This window comes from Bos taurus, chromosome 4 (assembly GCF_002263795.3).
Source record: "Bos taurus isolate L1 Dominette 01449 registration number 42190680 breed Hereford chromosome 4, ARS-UCD2.0, whole genome shotgun sequence".
In the NCBI taxonomy this organism is placed as follows: Eukaryota; Metazoa; Chordata; class Mammalia; order Artiodactyla; family Bovidae; genus Bos; species Bos taurus.
Window position 1 is genome coordinate 13,148,353 of NC_037331.1, and position 21,032 is coordinate 13,169,384.

Here is a 21,032-nt window from a genome sequence, read left to right on the forward strand (position 1 = left end):
CTGTCTCTGTTTCCACTGTTTCCCCATCTATCTTCCATGAAGTGATGGGACCAGATGCCACGATCTTTGTTTTCTGAATGTTGAATTTTAAGCCAATTTTTTCACTTTCCTCTTTCACTTTCATCAAGAGGCTTTTTAGTTTCTCTTCACTTTCTGCCATAAGGATGGTGTCATTTGCATATCTAAGTTTATTGATATTTCTCCCAACAACCTTGATTCCAGTTTGTGCTTCTTCCAGCCCAGTGTTTCTCATGATGTACTCTGCGTATAAGTTAAATAAGCAGGGTGACAATATACAGCCTTGACATACTCCTTTCCCAATTTGGAACCAGTCTGTTGTTCCATGTCCAGTTCTAACTGTTGCTTCCTGACCTGTATACAGATTTCTCAAGAATAAGGTCAGGTGGTCTGGTATTCCCATCTTTTTAAGAATTTTCCACAGTTTGTTGTGATCCACACAGTCAAAGGCTTTGGCATAGTCAATAAAGCAGAAGTAGATGTTTTTCTGGAATTCTCTTGCTTTTTCTATGATCCAACGAATGTTGACAATTTGATCTCTGGTTCCTCTGCCTTTTCTAAATCCAGCTTGAACATATGGAAGTTCATGGTTCACATACTGTTGAAGCCTGGCTTGGAGAATTTTGAGCATTACTTTATTAGCATGTGAGATGAGTGCAATTGTGCAATAGTTTGAGCAATATCCAGAATATATAAAAATCTTTTGCAACTCCACAATAAAAAGACAACCCAGTTTTAAAATGGGATAAGAATTTAAATAGGCATTTCTTGAAAGAAGATATATCGATGGTCAATAAGCACATGAAATAATGCTGAACATTATTATCCATCAGGGAAATTAAAAGCAAAACTCCAGTGAGATACTACTTCACAGAAACTAGGATGGCTATAATGAAAAAGACAGATAATAATAATGGTTGACAGGGATATAGAGAAATTGGAATCTTTGTATACTGCTAATGAGAATGTAAAATGTATAACCACTTTGGAAAACAGTTTGGCAGTTCATCACCAATTTAGACATAGAGTTACTATAAGTGAAAGTGTTAGTCGCTCAGTCATGTTCGACTCTTTGGAATTATCATATAACATAGCAATTCCATATATACCATATACATATACATACAATTCCATATACATACCAATTCAAAGAAAATTCATTTTCAAGGGAATTGAAACCATACACTTACACAAAACCTTGTACATAAATGTTCATAGCAGCATAAGTAATAATAGAAATGGAAGCAACCCAAATGTCCACCACCTGATGAGTGGATTAAAATGAATGTGGTGTATGCATACAATGGGATATTGCTTATAAACAAAAAGGGATGACATTCTGATACATGAGGTAACGTTGTCATTGTTCCATTGCTCTTTCGTGTCTGACTCTCCGTGACCTCAGGGACTGCAGCACGCCAGGCTCCCCTGTCTTTCACTGTCTCCTGGAGTTTGCTCAGACTCATGTCCATTGAATCAGTGATGCCATCCAACCATCTCCTGTGTCACCCTCCTCTCCTCCTCCCTTCAGTCTTCCCCAGCATCAGAGTCTTTTCCAATGAGTCAGCTCTCTGCTTCAGGTGGCCACAGTACTGGAGCTTCATCATCAGTCCTTCCGATGAATATTCAGGGTTCATTTCCTTTAGGACTGATCTACATTTAGGTTTGATCTACATTAACCTACGTGAAAGAAATGAGACACAGAAGGCCACATACTGTGACATTCCATTTATATGAAAGTAAACAGAAGTAGATTAGTGGTTTCCAGGGGCTGGAGGAGGGGAGACTCCTGTATTTCAGTGAATACAAGATTTCTCTGGGAGGTAAGGAGAAGTCTATGCAAGTCCACATGTGAGGTTATGTAAGTTTCTGAATATGCTAAAACCACTCAATTGTATACTTTAAAGGGAATATTTATAGTATGTAAATTTTATTTCAATAAAAAGATTAAGACAGCCTTGATCTTAATTCTCTGATCAAAGAGCTGTGCTTTTTGATCCATGCCATCCCAAACCAGCCCCCACCACCCACATCTGTGTCATGTCAAAATAATTTTCCTATTTAATTCTTAGAGGCACCTTGACAGTAGTTTCTTGGAAATCTTTTTTTTTTTTTTTAGCACTTCCACACTTTTAGCACAACACAACTGCCTCCATACTTCCAGGTCACAGATGCAGTGACTTCAGAAGCTGAAGTTCTCTTGTTCATGGCTTTGAACGGAATATAGGCCTTTTTAAAAACAGGGACAAAACCAAGGTATCCCACTTTGGTAGATAACTCTGTGCTTTGCAAGTATTTCTTCTTTGTACTATTAAAAGTAACGTCTAAAGTACTAACTGCATTTTAAAATATCAGTAAGGTTTCTCTTAAACTCTCCTTCATGTTTGAAATGGGAGAAGAGCCACAGAGTTTATAGCTGTGTGCTTGTTTCTCAGCCTTTTCTTTGGGAGTAAGTCTGCATAACTCCAACTTTCTTCTACTTTCGTAGACATCATAGACCCTGATAAAGTCACACTTTGGGCTTCATCGTGCTTGGATAATGAAACTTTGCAAGTAGCTAGGAAAGTCATGCTACCCTTATGGTGGGTGGATAGGCAAAGACAAGACAAGTGAACCAGAAAGGGAAATGGGCACAATGATTTAGGCAAGGGAGTCATTTTCCTCTTGTGATGCACATGTCTAAGATAAGCAAGCATGCATGTTCAGGCATGTCCAACTCTTTGCAACCCTATGGACTGTAGGCCGTTGGGCTCCACTGCCCATGGAATTTCCCAGGCAAGAATTCTGGAGTGGGTTGCCATTTCCTCTTCCAGGGGATCTTCCTGACCCAGGGATTGAATCCACATCTCCTGCACTGTAGGCAGATTCTTTACCATTGAGTCACCTGAGGGCAAATGGACAAACCTGGGTGGGTTAGACTCTGCTAGTGGTGGACTGGAAATTTCAGCACCCTCAGGCCTGGCAGATAATCTTCTCAAACTTCACATAGTTTCCATTTTTATGCTTTGTCAAGACCCAATTTTTATTTTCTGAAGAAACATTTCAACTCTGGTGCAGTATGGCTTTGCTCAGCCAGCTTGCTCAGCCAAGTCGACAGGACCAGGTGGAGAGGAAGTTTCCAGGGTTGGCAGTGGGGAGTTCAGCCCTCGCCCAGGGAGGTGTGGGCCCATGTCACTTTAGGATCGGGCCAAGTCAGTGAGTAAGGGATCTGTGGTTTCATTGCCCAGCGTCTCTGGGATCCCCTGCCTGACATCATAGTTTTAGATCTAGTGTAGACCCTTGTGTTGATCCTAGAGGGAGAGCGGTGAGTGGTCACGACGAAAGATCTTTTAGTTCTCTGCCCAGGAATTAAACCTGGGTAACCTGGATGGAGGGGTTCCTTGGTGGCTCAGATGGTCAAGAATCTGCCTGGAATGTGGGAGACCTGGCTTCAATCCCTGAGTTGGGAAGATCCCCTGGAGGAGGGCATGGCAACCTACTCCAGGATTCTTGCCTGGAGAATACCCATGGACAGAGGAGCCTGGAGAGCTGCAGTCCATGGAGTTGGAAAGAGGTGAACACAACTGAGTGTCTAAGCACAGCCGAACACAGCACAACCTGGATGGAAACCAAGAATCCTAGCCACTCAACCACCAGGGGCTAGAAGCTAGACGCGAAGTGGCTCTGGCTCTTGCCCCTGTTTGAAAGCAAGAATGTTTCAAGGGGGCAAAAACTAAAAGCAGGTACAAAGTTTATTGCTAGAGACACAGCACAGTGTATGGGAGAGCACACAGGACAACAGCTATCTCACTCAGAAGCAGGGCAGAGATACACACTCAGGGGAAAGGGTGTGGGCATCTTCTCTAATGAGGAGGAGCGCAGGCAGACACTAGGCAGACCACACTCCCAGAGGAGTAGGGGCATCCTGGGTGAGGAGCAGCTAGAGGCTACATAAATCACTCATACAGGAAAGCCCTTCTAGGTCTTTGCTTCCCTTTGGCCAATTATCTTGTTTCTTTCTTCACACCTGACTGGTCCATGGATCCTCCCCAAGATGCATACACAACGTTTTGCTAGGATGGATCCCACTGCAGAGGCCTGAGGGTGCGTGTCCATACTTATTATGGGGCGGGACCCCCTCCCTTTATGACCCCCAAGAAGCCTTTGTTCCTGTGTGCAGACAGGGGAGTCTTCCTTGACCTCAGGAATGGGCCCCTATCTCTTTGCTTTAGCAGAACTCAGCTTTTACCACTAGCTTTGACCTTGGAGTGTCTGGGTGAGGGCAAAGCTTGCATTTTACTTTACTTGACAAATGCCAGGGGTCTGGCCAGAGGCCCACGGGCTCCTGCCTCAGCATCGGGCACTTCATGCTTCGTGTGCTGCCGTCTCCTTCGTCTGACACTTATCCTCTTGCCCCCTCACTCATCTTTGCTCACCTTTGCCTGTCTCAGAGCACTTGACAAGCTTGGTCCAGAGATCCCATCCCTGCTCTGTGGGACTGAAGCCTCATCCTTGAAGATGGAGAGCCCCAAGGGAATCTGGAAACAATGAAGCCTCTGTGTCTACACTCTAATATTTCTGAATCAGTGCTGCTCAGCCTTTAGTCAGAATCGTGATCACTGGCAGGGGTGCCGGAGTGACTGAAACACAGGCTGCTGGACCCTATAATTTAGTATTAATGCCGTGTCCACCACAGCCTAGCTAATTGAATTCTCAGTTTTCCTTTTACATCATGCCTTCCTTCTCCTTTTTCTAGTCTCTCCTTCCTTCTTTCTTCCTCAAACATTTATTCCATGCCAGCTCTGTACCTGACACGGACCTAAGCCCCTGGGCAGTGAGATAAATTAGCCAGGGATAAATAAGGAAGTCTGCAGTCAAGTCAGACATGAAAATAAGGTACCGACAGGCAGCAGGGCTCTGGTGGAAGTGTGGGGGGCAAAGACATGAGCTTTGAAGGAGGGGTGGAGGGACAGCAGCAAAGGTCTCCCAGAGCCCACATGCAACTTAGAGCCTAATTAGAAGGAAAGAAATTATAGTAGCATTAATTCTACAATGTGGTTCCCCACCTCCTTTGCTGAGTAGTTTAATTTGTACCCAGAAATGAAAGAATTAGGGGCTGGTAAGACTTTGAACCAAAGTAAGACATACAATGCACTGTATATGTAATTTTAAGGAAAATACTATATATTTCATCTTGTAGACATAGTTATATGATAGTTTTGTCAGAGGATGGAATTGTAGAAGTATTTTAGGGAAGCTGAAAGTCTCTATCACAGGGTTGTATGCACAGGTAGCTTTTGCATCAGCTGAGACATACGGACCCTAAGGCTGGCCCAGGAGAGACCCAGAGGTGCGGACACAGCTGAAGAACACTCCTAAGTGGAAGGTCTTTGCCACGGAAGGGTGCCACCTTCTGGCCAGATGTTCAGGAATGGCTAGAGCTGGGAACAGTTGTGTGGTACTCATACCGTTTCAAGCTGTTTTGAAAACAGTTTTCATGGTAATGATAACTTTTAGTTAGAAGAAAACCAAGTGGACTCTCTCGAGTAGCCAAGACCTACCCAAGTACCTGTGAAAAGAAAGAGTGTGAGGCTTATGTTTTACTGTCAGAGATAATTTTCAAATCTTCTATTTAGAAAATCAACTTTGAGCATTCATAAATCTGCATTCTCTGTTTTTTGAAATAGAAAGCATATTATAATCAGTCAGAAAAATAAAAGTAAAGCCACCTACTATGTAAGTGCCAGGCACTAAATTAAGTACTTTACAAGTATTAGCTACATTTAATCTTCACAGTCATGCAATGACATGTACCCATTTTATAGATGAGAAACATGAGCCCTAGAGGGGTTTGTCACTTGTCTAGAGCTTTTATGCACCATTTGGCTGGTAAGTGACAAAGCGAGGATTTGAACCCAGTTTCTATCTGAACACGTGACTTAACGATTATGATATGCTGCAGATAATCCATGGTGGATTATCAAATTGCAGATCAGCTTCTTGCCCAGAGCCTATGGCTGGGCTATACCCAACAAGGCAGACCTACAGCTTTTGCTTGCGTCTTATTAGCCAGATGCGCTGGAATTCCTGGCTGCAGGTATAAGTATCTCCTCTTGGATTTTGTGGGGACCTTTGGGCCTCACAGATGCCCGTGGAAGTCTAAACCCTAGGGTGACCTTTCCATGCCAGGTGGGACCCTGATTCAAAGGCGTCGGGGTACACTGCCAGCCCATGTTTCCTTTCCATCTCTTTGCCTAGATGAAGATGGACTTCTTTGGGGCCTCAGAAAGATGCTCTAGGCTCTTAAACAGCAGGAGGGGCTTTGCCTCAAGCAGTCCTGTGGTGTCTAGTTCTGTTTTCTTCTTCAGATGCTGCAAGAAAGACCCATTTCAGGAAGAAAAGCACACTTCTCTGACCCAAGGAGGATTTAAAATAATACCTGAATTTCTTACTCTGAAACCTTGAGCTTTTTACCTTGCTTGGTGATTTTGTTTCCAGTATATTTTGTGTGTTCTGGATGAGAAGGTTGCCAGGGAGTGCTGGGTCCCCAGCCTCACCCTCCTGCGCACTATGTGGTCCAGACATCCGAGTGAGTGAGGCCACGTGGCCGAGGCCTGTGTGGAGCTTAGTGGGGCTACAGTCGTGCTCAGTGGGGCTGCAAAGACGACCAGTGCGGCTTTTTCTCTAAACTAGCCTTTATTTGTGTCTACTATGGGCTCATCTTAGGTTTCACCTCAATTATTTTAGTAATTCATAAAAAAGAAGAAATTTGTGTTTGGGAAATTGTACATGGAAATTCCTAGCTATGGTATGCATTTTCTTTCAGTTTATTACTATCTACTGAAAAAATACAGTGAATGTGTACCATTGCTAGTAATAATTCAAAAAATAATATGAGTAAGGTGAGCTGCTATTGATTCTAGAAAGCTAGGAAATATGGATTTTTGGCTAAATGGTTAAGTAACCTTTCTTTCTCTATCAGAGAGACACACATATACTCTATTTCCTGGAAATGTTAAAGCAATATAGTAAAACATGTCCAATCCTGATACTAATCTATGTATTAAAATAACGTTTCAGAAACTATTTTAAAATATAAATGTGTGTAAATTGTTACGTATGTATGTGTATGTAATACATATGTGGCACATGCATTGTAGGTATGTGGCACATATACATTATCTGTAATAATCCTAGTGCTAAGCAATGGTGATGTCTCCATTTTACAGATGAGGAAACTGAGGCATAGAGAGATTGGGTAACTTATGCAAGCTCACTCACATAACTGTCAAGCGGTGGGATAGTCTGTGTGCTTAACCACGAGACTCTACTGCCCCCATGAGGAGATGTTTCCTGGGTGACGCAGGAGGCTCTTTGGATACGAGGGGTAACTCAGAACTGACCGTTAAGAGCCTCAGCTAGGAGTTTGACTTGGTGGCAACAGCACTGCACCAGGGCTCAGACCAGCATCATTTTAGCCCCGGTTCTGCCATTTATGAGTCGCATATGTTTGGGCATGTCTCCTCCTGACTCTCACGTTCCTCATCTATAAAATGGAGATGGTGATAATATGCCCAGACATTTCGTAGAAGGGTCGTGAAGACAGCTGACGTATGTGAAAGACATCTGAAAACACTTCACATGCTCCACAAATATTCAGAAAGGATTTGTCACATGCTCACAGCTCATTTGGCAGTTCTGAACTAAAACTGGACCATTCTCAGCCTAATGCCCTGTTCACTCTTCTGTGGCATGTCAGCGTGCCTTCGAACAAATCCATGCACTGCTCTGTATTAGCTCCTTTTCTGGAGAAATGGGAGATGTTATGCTCCCCCTTGGAATATCATCCTCTCATTACTATCGTAGAGAATATTTTCTCCACTCAGTAGTCCTCTCTTTTCCCTTCAGATTTGAGAAGTGTTAGTTTTCTTTTGTCCCTCTTGCCTAAGAGACTAGAACACTGTATTACAAATGAAAACTTCCTTTAACTGAGAAAAATCAGATTTGCTCAGAGTGGAAGGAGGGCCTCGTTTGAACTGGAGAAGATCCAGTTTTGCAGATAGAAAAGCTGAGGGTCAGTCTGAGGGGGCACGTAACACCACCCAGCAACACAGAGGCAAAGTGGCCAAAACCAAGTGTCCAGACTTCCAGGCCAGGCCCGGTTCTACTTCACGACGCTGCTCCTTGCGCTGAGAAGCTGTGGATGTTTGGGGTTTATTTATTTTAGACATTTGTTTTATGCCTGATAGATCTTCTGCGAGGAATGCCTTCCGTCTCTAAGTCTTTGTACTTCGTTACTTCCAGACGGAGACTGCATAAGCTGGGCGTGTCGAAGATCACCCAAGTGGATTTCCTGCCCAGGGAGGTAGTGTCCTACTCCAAGGAGACCCAGACTCCTCTGGCCACACATCAGTCTGAAGGTGAGTGACGTCTTTTGCTTACTTTCCGTGTGATCTCTGGGGAAATGGCCAGGGAGCCCCATCCCTCTTGTTGATCTTGTATCTTACCGTAAGACATCTTCACAGGACACAAATATAATGACACACCAAAAGCTGAAGTCTCTTTGGGCTCTGGTTTTGGAAACGACAGAGAGGAAGCCCAGTGGTACTCCTCCAGGGGGATCGTGAACTTTCACATGGCTCACTTAGGAAGGTCACACTTTGTCAACACTATGTGAGGCCAGGGAACATCTCCAAGGGAAAATGTAATAGAAACTTCTCCGAATTTTATTGGTAAGAGTGTGTGTACGTTAGACTCATCATTTACAGGTGTCAGCAAACTATAAACCCCACCCACTCCTCGACGTAAAGTGTTTGGGAATCCAGCCACACCCAGGCCCACGTATCGAAACGACTGCTTTCTTGCTGTGTGGTCGAGTTGAGCGCTTATGACCCATATGGTCTAAAGTCTTGACTGTAATCGGCGCTTTTCCGAGAAACTTCTCTGTCCCCTGACTTGCTTTGCCAATTCAGCTGGAAACATACTAAGGGTTTCTTAACACAGTTTAAAGACTTTCCACGCCAGCTCCGTGGAGGGGAATGAGAATTGAGCTTCCCTGCCTCCTTTGTACATTCATCAAGTGGAAAAAGCAAATCCCAGTACGTCGTAAAAATACACTGATAAGAGAAGTTGAAGGTAATCAGTGAAAAGGCATCTTAGAAGTGAATAATGACACCAAAGCAAAATTGCTCCAAAGCAGAAGCAGGAGATGTATACACTTAAAATGCGTAAGTGGAGGTTGCATTGATAGAGGATAGCACTGCTGTCGTAGCTGAGCAAATTCTCTTTTGTTATTTTATTGTCTTGTGCAGTGGAGAGGACGTTAGCCTTCTGAGTTCATTGTTGTTGTGTACTAAATACAAAAGCCATGAAAATGAAACATGATTTGCATTGCCTGCTTGGTTTACAGCATGTATCAAATCCGTGAACTTTGGTTTGTGCAAGTTACAGAGCTTTTCAGTTTTGGTTTTCAAACCCATAACATTAACAGACAAGTGAAATCAGGTTCCTTGAAGCAGAGTGCTGCCCACACTACACGCCTTCTGAAGACCTGTCTTGGATAATGCCAGCAGCTGGTGTGGTGACGATTCTTTGGCTGAAGGGCCTCCATTTTTCAGGTGTGATTATGAAATGCATTTTAGAAGCTAACAAGTAGCACCCTCTGGTGGTGAAATATTAAACCAACTATTTCAACGAACCGAAGACGTGTACGTTAAACGTGGCAGAAAATACGAAGTTGGGAAAGATTTTGGGAGTTCACCCAGTCTATCCCTGGGTCTCCAGGCAAATCAGCAAGATCATTAAAAACAACCTCACCTCCCAACCAAAACATTTGTTTGAGTTAATTTGCTGCCAGAGGTATTTGCAGAACTGTAGCCTGAGGTATGTTTATTTAGCCCCAAATTTGACCCATAACATAAAGTTCTACAACTGACATTGGAGAAGGAATGAATTGTTTTTTGGAAATGTGTAGACTTTAGATATTGGAAGTGGTACAGAAATATTTACAAGGGAAGATAAATTAAGGATGAAAAGGCATCGACTCTAAACTTTTAAACTGGAACACATCAAAAGAAGGAGGCTGGGCTTTCCGTTTTATGACTGCAGCGAGGGCTGGGGACCCTTCATTATGCTGTGGTCCAAGCAGCAGGAAAGAAAGAATTTATTCCTCTGCTCTTGGCAGAAGTTCTTTCTGTTTTGTTAACAAGGCTCATAGAGGTTTTTTATGGTGATGGGCATTTCAATGGTTCAAATTCCACAATGTAGATTTAAGCTCAAAGTGAGCTACTGTCCCTGTAGAAGTGAAGCAATCCCCAGCAGGTTTAGATGGGCAGAACTTTGGATTTGAGTTCAGCAATGGTCCGCTCACCTCAGATGATTCTCTGGCTACCTGAGTGGTCCAGACGCTAGCTGACAGGGGTGCCCCACGACCCCCTTTCACCTGCAGTGTGAAGGGAGCCAACAGAGGCAGAATGGGAGGCTCTTCCACGTGGCTGGTTTGAGTTGGCTTCCAGTGTGGGAGTTTGGGCCATGGCACTGGTTTCATGGCGACTGCAGCCGTTCAGGGTCAGGAAACAATGAACTACTGAGTTTTATGACCCAGTGAGGCTCTTGGATGGATAAAATACTTAAAGCTGTGGTGCCCATAAGATCCATTTTAGCTCGTTACTGCCCATGGTGTATGAAGGAATGCTGATTATTTTTTAAGTCATTATGCGACTATGGAAAATTTAACAGTATTTAAACCAGTGATCTCAGAGCGTTGATCTATTCTGCATCTAATGGAGTTCTCATGCATTCAGTTTTTGACGTGTTCTCATTTTACTCTTTAAAATGGAAGGGAAGGTACTGTGGACTTGCCCAGGCTTAAGCCTCTTTTCACCACTATGTACTATAATGAACATTCTCTTAATTTGTGCTCGTAATGATCTGTTATGAGAAACAGTCCAGAGAATGATTTAAAGCAGAAAGATTTAGGAATGTTGTCTGCGTGAACACTGGTTTTTCAATACAAGTTTAGATCTTCCCTCCCTGCTTAGGTCATTAGTTGCAGAGGAAGAAAGCTGCGAATAGGTAATAGTGATTTTGGGAGCAGGATATCTCTGTCCCCAAAACATTTTAGACACATGCTTTTTATTCCCAGGTAATAAGAAAGGGGGGAAAAAATGGTTCCCTTCCAAACTACAGCTGCTTTGTGTTATTAATATTAACCTCTCCCTTGATTGTCCGTGAGGTATTGATGTTAGTTAGGATGCCAGTCTTCTGTGTCTCTACTACAGCAGGAAAAGTGACTGGCCCATCCTAGGCACCTGACAGATGCTTTGAATAACAAGGATGAGACCAGACATCTCAGAAATGCCAAGTTCTGTAGTGACCCCCAGGAGAAGGAGAGCTTCTTAACTTGCTGGGAAAATGTAAGCCCATCTGGAGGGAGGAGGTGGAAACTTACATAAGGTGTTGATTGTTTGAAGCGTTCTTTGATCTTCCTTTTCTCTTTATCATATCTTATAAATGGGAACTTAGTGGCCCTGTATTGGCCGCCTCCTCTCCCTTAGTTTCCTTCTCATGCCTCCTTTCATATATCCAAGAGAGACCAAACCGCTTGCATTTTCCAAGGCATCGTGCAGCCTCAGGCCTCCACACGGCCTGTGCGTACTGTCTCTATGCCTTGAATGCCGTCTTTCCTGTTTACTTTCCTTTTGGATCACAAACAAGGGCCAGCTCTCTAGTAATTCTACTTCTGGTTGACATCTCTTCTTATACCTTGAGGACAGTCTGTCTTCCCCTTATCAAGCCATTATTTAATTTATTTAAAAATATACTTTATTATTACTTAAATATCTTCCTTTTTAGTTTGATCTTCTTGAAGGCAAGGTGTATTTTCTTTTTTAAAAAAAATTTCATTGGAGTATAGTCAATTTACAATGTTGTGTTAGCTTGAGGTGCGCAGCAGAGTAAATCAGTTATACATATACATATATCCACTCTTTTTTAGACTCTTTTCTCATGTAGAATACAAAGTTTTGAGTAGAGTTTCCTGTGGTATACAGTAGGTCCTTACTGGTTGTCTAGTTTGTATATATTCATAGTAGAAGTAGTCAATCCACACTTCTAGCTTATCCCTCACCTCCCTTAACTTCGGTAACCATCAGTTTATTTTTTACATCTGTTACTTTATTTCTATTTTGTAGATAACTTCATTTGTACCCTTTTTTTTTTTTTAAGATTCCACATATAAGCAGTATCATATGATGTTTGACTTTCTTTATCTGACTTACTTTATTTAGTATGATCATCTCTAGGTTTGTTCATGTTGCTGCAAATGGCATTGTTTTGTTCTTTTTATGGCTGAGTAATATTCTATTATATATATGTGCCACATCTTCTTTATCCATTCCTCTGTTGATGGACATTTAGAAGGTGTGTGTTCTTTACCTCCATGCCCAGTGCAGTGCTTGGCACAAAGGGCTCAACAGATATCAGTGGAAGAAACGAAGGATGAGATAATTCTAGAGGAATAAGAAAGAAGGGAAAATGCTCATTGTATTGGGGAGATTGGAGTATGATGCATGCGTTAAGGCTGCACCGGTTTTGGGGCTTTATTAGGAACAGTCACGAGAATACAGTTGTGCGAGGAGAAGAGTTCAGTGTTCCTGTTTCCACCAGGCTTCTATTTCATTCCCCAGGCTGGTGTAGGTATTACTGCTGGAAGCATGATACAGTTGTGAGACCTGAAGAAAACCGCCGAGGCAGCCCGTCTTGGCCCAGGATAGAGCAGAGCAGTCGTCAAGTTTTTACTCTGCAGAGATGCTGTTTAAAGTACTTTGAACTTGGAACGGGTGTGTAGGAAGGTGGCTGAGGAAGGCCTTTGTTTCATCTTTGTACTTTGAAAAAGTATATTTTCTTGGCTGTTTGAGGGTAATTTCTAACTTGGCTTCCCATCCTCTCTGGCATATACTCAATATAGATGCTTCAAGTATAGAGATATTTTCCCAGGATAAACTAGTCCAGTACTGCGCAATAAAAATGTAATGAACCATTATGCATTTTAATAATGCTTTGTTTAACCTAGTAGGTTAAAAAATTATTCTAACATGTAATCAACATAAAAATTATCAATGAGATATTATACATTCTTTTTTATATTAAATCTTCAGAATCTGGTTTGTATTTGACACAGCATATCCCAATTCAAACACTAACTTTTCCTTGAAAGTACTTGAACTGTAATAAAGCTTCCATAAAATTTACAGTTGAGAAAGTAGATTCCTGTGCCACTCTTGTTCAAACGCATTTGGAAGCTGTTTAATAATGGGATCAAATGTTTAACTTTCAAGTTAAATTATAAAATGCCGTTTTTCAGTTGCTTTAACCATACCTCACTGCTCAGTAGCTGCAGGGGGCTAGTGGCTCCTGAACTGGCCGGCTCAGGCCTCCCGCGGTCCATCGTGGTGCAGGTCGGGCTCTGAGACCCGCAGCCAGCCTGATCTCCGCTTCACTGTGGCCAGGCAGAGGGGCTGGGGTGAGGAGACCTCCCTGACTTGTGGAGAACTCCTCCAGGTTCATGATGACTTTGTAGACGCTCCTCCTTTTTGTGAGTTCAGCTATATCCAAGAAAATGTTAGCTGACTGGACAGGATCGAAGTTGTACTCGCAGCAGGCTAAGTCCTCAAGTAAGCCTCATCCTGTCATATTAGAGGCAGTTGTAGGAACCCCTCTGGGTTCTCCCTTCATGGTCCGTAGTTGTTCGGTTGCTAAGTCATGTCCAACTCTGTGACCCCATGGACTGCAGCACGCCAGGCTTCCCTGTCCTTCACCATCTCTCGGAATTTGCTCAACATCAGGTCCAGTGAGTCGGTGATGCCATCCGACCATTTCATTTTCTGCTGCCCCCTTCTCCTCCTGCCCTCAATCTTTCCCAGCTTCAGGGTCTTTTCCAGTGAGTCGGCTCTTCGCATCAGGTGGCCCAAGTATTGGAGCTTCAGCTTCAGCATCAGTCCTTTGAATGACTATTCAGGACTGATTTCCTTTAGGATGGACTGGTTGGATCTCCTTGCAGTCCAAGGGACTCTCAAAAATCTTCTCCAGCAACACACTTCAAAAGTATCGGTTCTTTAGTGCTCAGCCTTCTTTATGGTCCAGTCTCACATCTGTACATGACTACTGGATAAACCATAGCTTTGACTGTCTGGACCTTTGTCAACAAAGTGATGTCTCTACTTTTCAATACACTGACTAGATTTGTCATTATTTTCGTCCAAGGAGCAAGCATCTTTTAAATTTCATGGCTGCAGTCACCATCCACAGTGATTTTGAAGCCCAAGAAAATAAAATCTGCCATTGTTTCCATTTTTTCTCCATCTGTTTACCATGAAGTGATGGGACCGGATGCCATGATCTTTGTATTTTTTGAATGTTGAGTTTTAAGCCAGCCTTTTCACCCTCCTCTTTCACCTTCATCGAGAGGCTCTTTAGTTCCCCTTGGCTTTCTGCCATAAAGGTGGTGTCATCTGCATATCTGAAGTCATTGGTATTTGTCCTGTAAGTCTTTATTTCAGCTTGAGCTTCACCCAGCCCGGCATTTAGCATGATGTACTCTGCATACAAGTTAAACAAGCAGGGTGACAATATACAGCTTTGTCACACTCCTTTCCCAGTTTGGAACCAGTCTGTTGTTCCATGTCTGGTTCTAACTATTGCTTCTTTAACTGTATACAGTTTTCTCATGAGGCAGGTAACTTGGTCTGGTATTCCCATTTCTTTAAGAATTTTCCACAGTTTGTTGTGATCCATGCAGTCAGTAATTTAGATGCAAGGATATTCAGTCCTTGTACCCTGTCTTCATGTTGCCCAAAGGACTGCTGAAGACCATGTATGACCTCCTTGTTAGTTATCTACACTTCTGCTGCCCCCTGTCCTTCTTCATGAAGTAATGAGAGATCAGAATTAAGCTTTGTGTTCTTCCCACTGTATAGCACAGGTAACCCTGCTCAATGTTATGTGGCAGCCTGGATGGGAGGGGAGTTTGGGGGAGAATGGACACATGTGTATGTGTGGCTGAGTCCCTTTGCTGTTCACCCAACACAACTATCACAACATTGTTAATTGGCTATACTTTAATACAAAATCAAAAGTTAAAAATAAATAAATGAATTAAAAAAAAAAAAGATTTGAGTTCTAAACTGCAGTGTTGAATTCTAAGTCCTCCTACAAGTTGGTGGGCCCAAGAACATAAGTCTTTGATACAAAGTTGACACGTAAAGACATCTTCCAAAGAATCTAAGTGGGAATACTGATTTGGAACCTAAAGTTCGAAATGGGACAGTTCTTATTTCCTAATTGAAGCCAGTCCTGAAACACCTGGAGGTGGCTTGGGAGAAGACAGGATATGGTGTCATAACCTTGGCTTCCAACTGGATCCCAGTTTCCTGGACCTTAACACGCCTTTTCTGAGCTTACTGTTTAAAGAAGCATGACAAGCCATGGTGGCATCTGGATGCAAATTAAAACTCCCTAGTGAAGGTGACACACGCTCATCTTATTTTTAGCTCTGTTTTTTAGATAAGAACCGACACTCTTCCAGGGAGATGGTGACATCTGCCATGTTTTGCTTCCTTAAAATATGCCTGCTCTTTCTCTTTTGACACTTGGTTGAAGTGTTAGTCCTCTCTCAGAAGAAGCTGTAGAGGCTCCAGGCCCAGTGCTAACAAGATTAGCAACAGAAAGATTCTGTCTTGGGATATTAGTTTTCTTTAGCAATGTTAATCTCATATCTGCTTGGCAAAACTCTTGAAAGACAAAAAAAAGAAAAGAGGGGGGAGGAAGTGCTATCTAAGGAGCACAGATATCTCAGATGATACTATTTAGGTATTATTTTTGTCAAATAGACACATTTTTCTAGTTAAAATTGTTTTTCCTATCTCCCAACCACCTTTCCATCTATTGGTCAGGAGAGCATTCATGATTTATTTGGTTTATATTAGACACTAAAATAGACATTGGATTGGCTTAGCTGCCAGTCAGTCTTGATATTCCAAAGGAGAAACCTCATGCTAAAAGGTAATTTATTTTTAAAAAGCACCTAGTGAGAGCCCCAGAGATGGTACAGTCAAATAATAGTCAAATGAGCTCATTTATTCAGAATATTCCTCCCATTGAAACATAGAAGGGCACCAAATAACAACTAAAAATGAAATCAGAAATGTAATAAAAAGACTAAATGCAGAGCAAGACTTGGTGCCAGTGGGCACTGTCTTATTTACTATACCTCTGATGGAGGAGAGATGCTTGGATGACTCAATGGACATGAATTTGAGCAAACTCCAGTAGATGGTCAAGGACAGGGGAAGAAGTGCTACAGTCCATGGGGTCACAGAGAGTGGACACAGTGACTGAACAACGACAACTATAATCTACAGCTCTACAGAGAGGGGAGAGTCAGTGAGCAAAATAGCCCTAGGGCGCCCTGGGAACTTACATATATGTTGCATTTTGGCCACAGTACTGTACTAAAAAACAAACTGCTGTTTTAAAAGAATGATTTATACATTGGCCGCACCAGGTCTTCCTTGTATGTGGACTTTCCCTAGTTGCGGAGGGTGGGCTTCTTATTGTGGTGGTCTCTCTCGTTGTGGAGAACAGGCTCTAGGTACCCGGGCTTCAGGAGTCGTAGCACACAGGCTTCAGTTGCCCAAAGCATGTGAAATCTTCCCGGACCAGGGATCAAGCCCGTATCCCCTGTATTGGTAGGTGGATTCTTATCCATTGACCCACCAGGGAAGTCTCAAATTGTTGTATTTTAGGAAGATAGTTTGAGAATTTTATTTAAGCATGGGTGAATTACTTTTAGACTGTCAAGAGTTAATATGCTTTGTAGATGCATGGCATTCAGAAGTAAAAGATTTTGCATAAAATAAAAACATTGTCCTTTTAAAGTTGTGATGGCTCCATCCCTTTAGTTTTTCATACAACTGAAGGTATCTTCAGAGCAAGGAAGATAAGAAGCTTAACTAAAGCTAAGGACCTAGAAGCTCAAATTAACACAAAAGCAGCTATGAGATTTTTTTTCCCCTGACTCCAAGGCTTACATGTTCAGGTGGATTTTCTAAGCACATTTAACTAATATCTAAATTATAGACCTAATATCAAGTTAACATGTAATCATAGATCACTAATTGCTTCCCCCAAGTCCATTTACAAATCCAATTTTGTTGATCTCCAAGGCATCCCTTCTCAGAGGTTCTCATGAACCTGGTTACGGACACATCAGTTCCCTGTATCACTGATGCCTGCATAGTGCCTAATATTTGGTGTGGGAATGAATGGATGACCTCACTTAGCTCATAGAGTATCCCCAACTGTTTGCCTTATGAGCTGGATGATGGAAGAAATAAAAGAGAGGTAGGTCTAAGGGTATGAGATTGGAGGAGGTGCCCCAGAATTTATGGTTTCAAATGCAAAAGAACTGTGGTTAATTTAAGCAGAAGAACTATACAAAAAAGATCTTCATGACCCATATAACCACGATGGTGTGATCATTGACCTAGAGCCAGACATCCTGGAATGTGAAGTCAAGTGGGCCTTAGGAAGCATCACTCTGAACAAAGCTAGTGGAGGTGATGGAATTCCAGTTGAGCTATTTCAAATCCTAAAAGACAGTGCTGTGAAAGTGCTGCACTCAATATGCCAGCAAATTTGGAAAACTCAGCAGTGGCCACAGGACTGGAAAAGGTCAGTTTTCATTCCAATCCCAAAGAATGTTCAAACTACTGCACAATTGCACTCATCTCACAAGGCAATGGCACCCCACTCCAGTACTTTTGCCTGGAAAATCCCGTGGACGGAGGAGCCTGGTGGGCTGCAGTCCATGGGGTCGCTAAGAGTCGGACATCACTGAGCGACTTCACTTTCACGCATTGGAGAAGGAAATGGCAACCCACTGCAGTGTTCTTGCCTGGAGAATCCCAGGGACGGGAAGCCTGGTTGGCTGCCGTCTATGGGGTCGCACAGAATTGGACACGACTGAAGTGACACAGCAGCAGCAGCACATGCTAGGAAAGTAATGCCCCAAATTCTCCAAGCCAGGCTTCACCAATACATGAACTGTGAACTTCCAGATGTTCAAGCTGGTTTTAGAAAAGGCAGAGGAACCAGAGATCAAATTGCCAGTATCCATTGGATCATTGAAAAAGCAAGAAAATTCCAGAATAACTTCTACTTCTGCTTTATTGACTATGCCAAAGCCTTTGACTGTGTGGATCACAATAAACTGTGGAAAATTCTGAAAGAGATGGGAATACCAGACCACCTTACCTGCTTCCTGAGAAATGTATATGCAGGTCAAGAAGCAACAGTTAGAACCAGACATGGAATAACAGACTGGTCCCAAATCAGGAAAGGAATACGTCAAAGCTGTATATTGTCACCCTGCTTATTTCACTTATATGCAGAGTACATCATGTGGAATGATGGGCTGGATGAAGCACAAGCTGGAATCAAGATTGCTGGGAGAAATATCAATAACCTCAGATACGCAGATGACACCACCCTTATGGCAGAAAGTGAAGAGGAACTAAAAAGCCTCTTGATGAAAGTAAAAGAGGAGAGTGAAAAAGTTGGCCTAAAACTCAACATTCAGAAAAAAAAGATCATGACATTTGGTCCCATCACTTCATGGCAAATAGATGGGGAAACAATGGAAACAGTGATAGACTTTATTTTGGGGGGCTCCAAAATCACTGCAGATGGTGATTGCAGCCATGAAATTAAAAGATGCTTGCTCCTTGGAAGAAAAGCTATGACCAACCTAGACAGCATATTAAAAAGCAGAAACATTACTTTGCCAACAAAGGTCCGTCTAGTCAAAGCTATAGTTTTTCCAGTAGTCACGTATGGATGTGAGAGTTGGACTATAAAGAAAGCTGAGTGCTGACGAACTGATGCTTTTGAACTGTGGTGTTGGAGAAGACTCTTGAGAGTCCCTTGGACTGCAAGGAGATCCAACTAGTCCATCCTAAAGGAGATCAGTCCTGAATATTCATTGGAACGACTGATGTTGAAGCTGAAACTCCAATACTTTGGCCACCTTATGTGAAGAACTGACTCATTGGAAAAAGGCCCTGATGCTGGGAAAGATTGAAGGTGGGAGGAGAAGGGGTAACAGAGGATAAGATGGTTGGATGGCATCACCGACTTGATGGACATGAGTTTGAGTAGGCTCTGGTAGTTGGTGATGGACAGGGAGGCCTGACGTGCTGCTGTCCATGGGGTTGCAGAGAGTCAGACACAACTGAGCGAATGAACTGAACTGAATTTAAGCAGGAAAGAGTTTGAGTAGAAGGATAATATGTAAGTCACAGAATCAACATGATGATTGAAAAGACAGACTCAGAAGTCAGGCTAAGAAGCTAATTGTCAAGAAGATAGCCAAAACTTAAAGTATAAAATATTTTCAATAAGTCTACCAGCAGCAAACCTAGGAGAAGCATGCCAGGTAAGGGGAAAAATCCAGAATAAGCGGTTAGTCTAGTGAAAGCAAGTTGATTCCCCACTACACCACAGAAAAATGTGATCAGCCTGTCTGGTTCTTCTTATGAGATATGGTTCAATATTGGGAATTTTGATTGATCTCTGGTTGGGCAGTAGCCAAGGCATCTTGAGTTAGGGCAACTGTGCCCTTGTGTAGCCTTGATGTACATACTTATAGCTATAGATACTGTATGAGTCCACTGAGCAAGTCCTCGTGCAGGTGGACACCGAATAACTGGTGTTTAGAAATAGAATATATCAACTAGTCAACCTTAGAAGCCTCCTTCACAGTGTGTAACTTTAAAAATAATTTGATTTAAGTATAGTTGACTTGCAATGATGTATCAGGTGTACAGCAAAGTGAGTGAGTTATGTATATACGTATATCCACTGTTTTTAGATTTCTTTTCCCATATAGGCCTTTACAGAGTATGGAGCGGTGTTCCCTGTGCTATATGGTAGATCCTTGTTGGTTACACGGTGCATTTTGTATATACACATACAACTTTTTTACAGAAATATATATGTTTATTTGGCTGTGTTGGGTTTTAGGTGCAGCATGTGAGATGTTTGTTGCAGCCCACGGGCTTCCCTAGTTATGGCGCACAGGCTTCTCTCTACTTGTGTGTGTGTTTACTTGCCCTGTGGCATGTGGGACTTTAGTTCCCAGCCCGGGGATCGAACCTGCATCCCCTGCATTGGAAGGTGGACTCCTAAGCACTAGACCACAGGAAAATCCCCCCAATGGGTAACTTTTGATTGTACATAAGTATTCTGTCACTCTGGGTATATGTTGAAAGGTCCCGCCGTGTGCCTCTTTCCTTAATCTTTTATATTTGTATCCTCTAATTGTGACCTCTCAGTTACTGCTCACGGATTAGTTTTGGATAGAGCCCTTTCTCAAACAATCTATTCTTCCAACTAAAGTGGGCAACGAGATACATGGATCAAAATTCTTTTCCAGGTGAAATTGTAGAGGTTTTTCCTCTGCACTAAACTTCAGGCCTCCACATAGACGGAGGTGTACTGTCAGCAGTCCACGTCTGGCTTTTGCCAGCCTATCACCTAGAAGTTTCCAGAGTCCAGACTCAAAGGTTTTCAGCTAGTCACAGGCCGTTTCTCATTAGGCTGGGAGAGGAGCGAGAGAGCCAAAGGAGTAATGACGTGACAGGGTGGGCAGCTGGCTCACGGAGACTGCTTCTGCAACTCAGTCTAGAGTGCCTGCTGATGAGCTGATGGGGGACCACCTGACTTTACGGCCAGATGGACTAGACAACGCTCCAGTTCATAATGCCTTGTCCATTTTCCACAGTCACCTGGTGTCTCTACTTGGGTCCACTTGTTGGGAACATGAATGCCTATCTCTTAAAAGGAGAGTATTAACAACAAAATGCAGAGCCTCTACTGGAGCTCTAAGATCTAGGCATCTGTTTTGGATTCCCCTTCAGAGCTCTTTGTCTGCTTTTCCACAGACACGTTGGGCATCATTGGAAATTTTGTTCCACAGA

At 42.7% G+C, this 21,032-nt stretch overlaps 1 protein-coding gene across 9 annotated transcripts in view; it reads left to right on the top strand.

Moving 5' to 3' along the window:
- Positions 1 to 21,032, top strand: part of DYNC1I1 (dynein cytoplasmic 1 intermediate chain 1) — a 379,170-nt gene that overhangs the window by 86,445 nt on the left and 271,693 nt on the right. For all 9 annotated transcript variants that reach the window (XM_059885731.1, XM_005205164.4, XM_005205165.5 and 6 more), the window contains one exon: positions 8,302 to 8,417. In XM_059885731.1, coding sequence (XP_059741714.1) covers positions 8,302 to 8,417 — 116 coding nt within the window. The remainder of the gene's footprint in view (positions 1 to 8,301; positions 8,418 to 21,032) is intronic.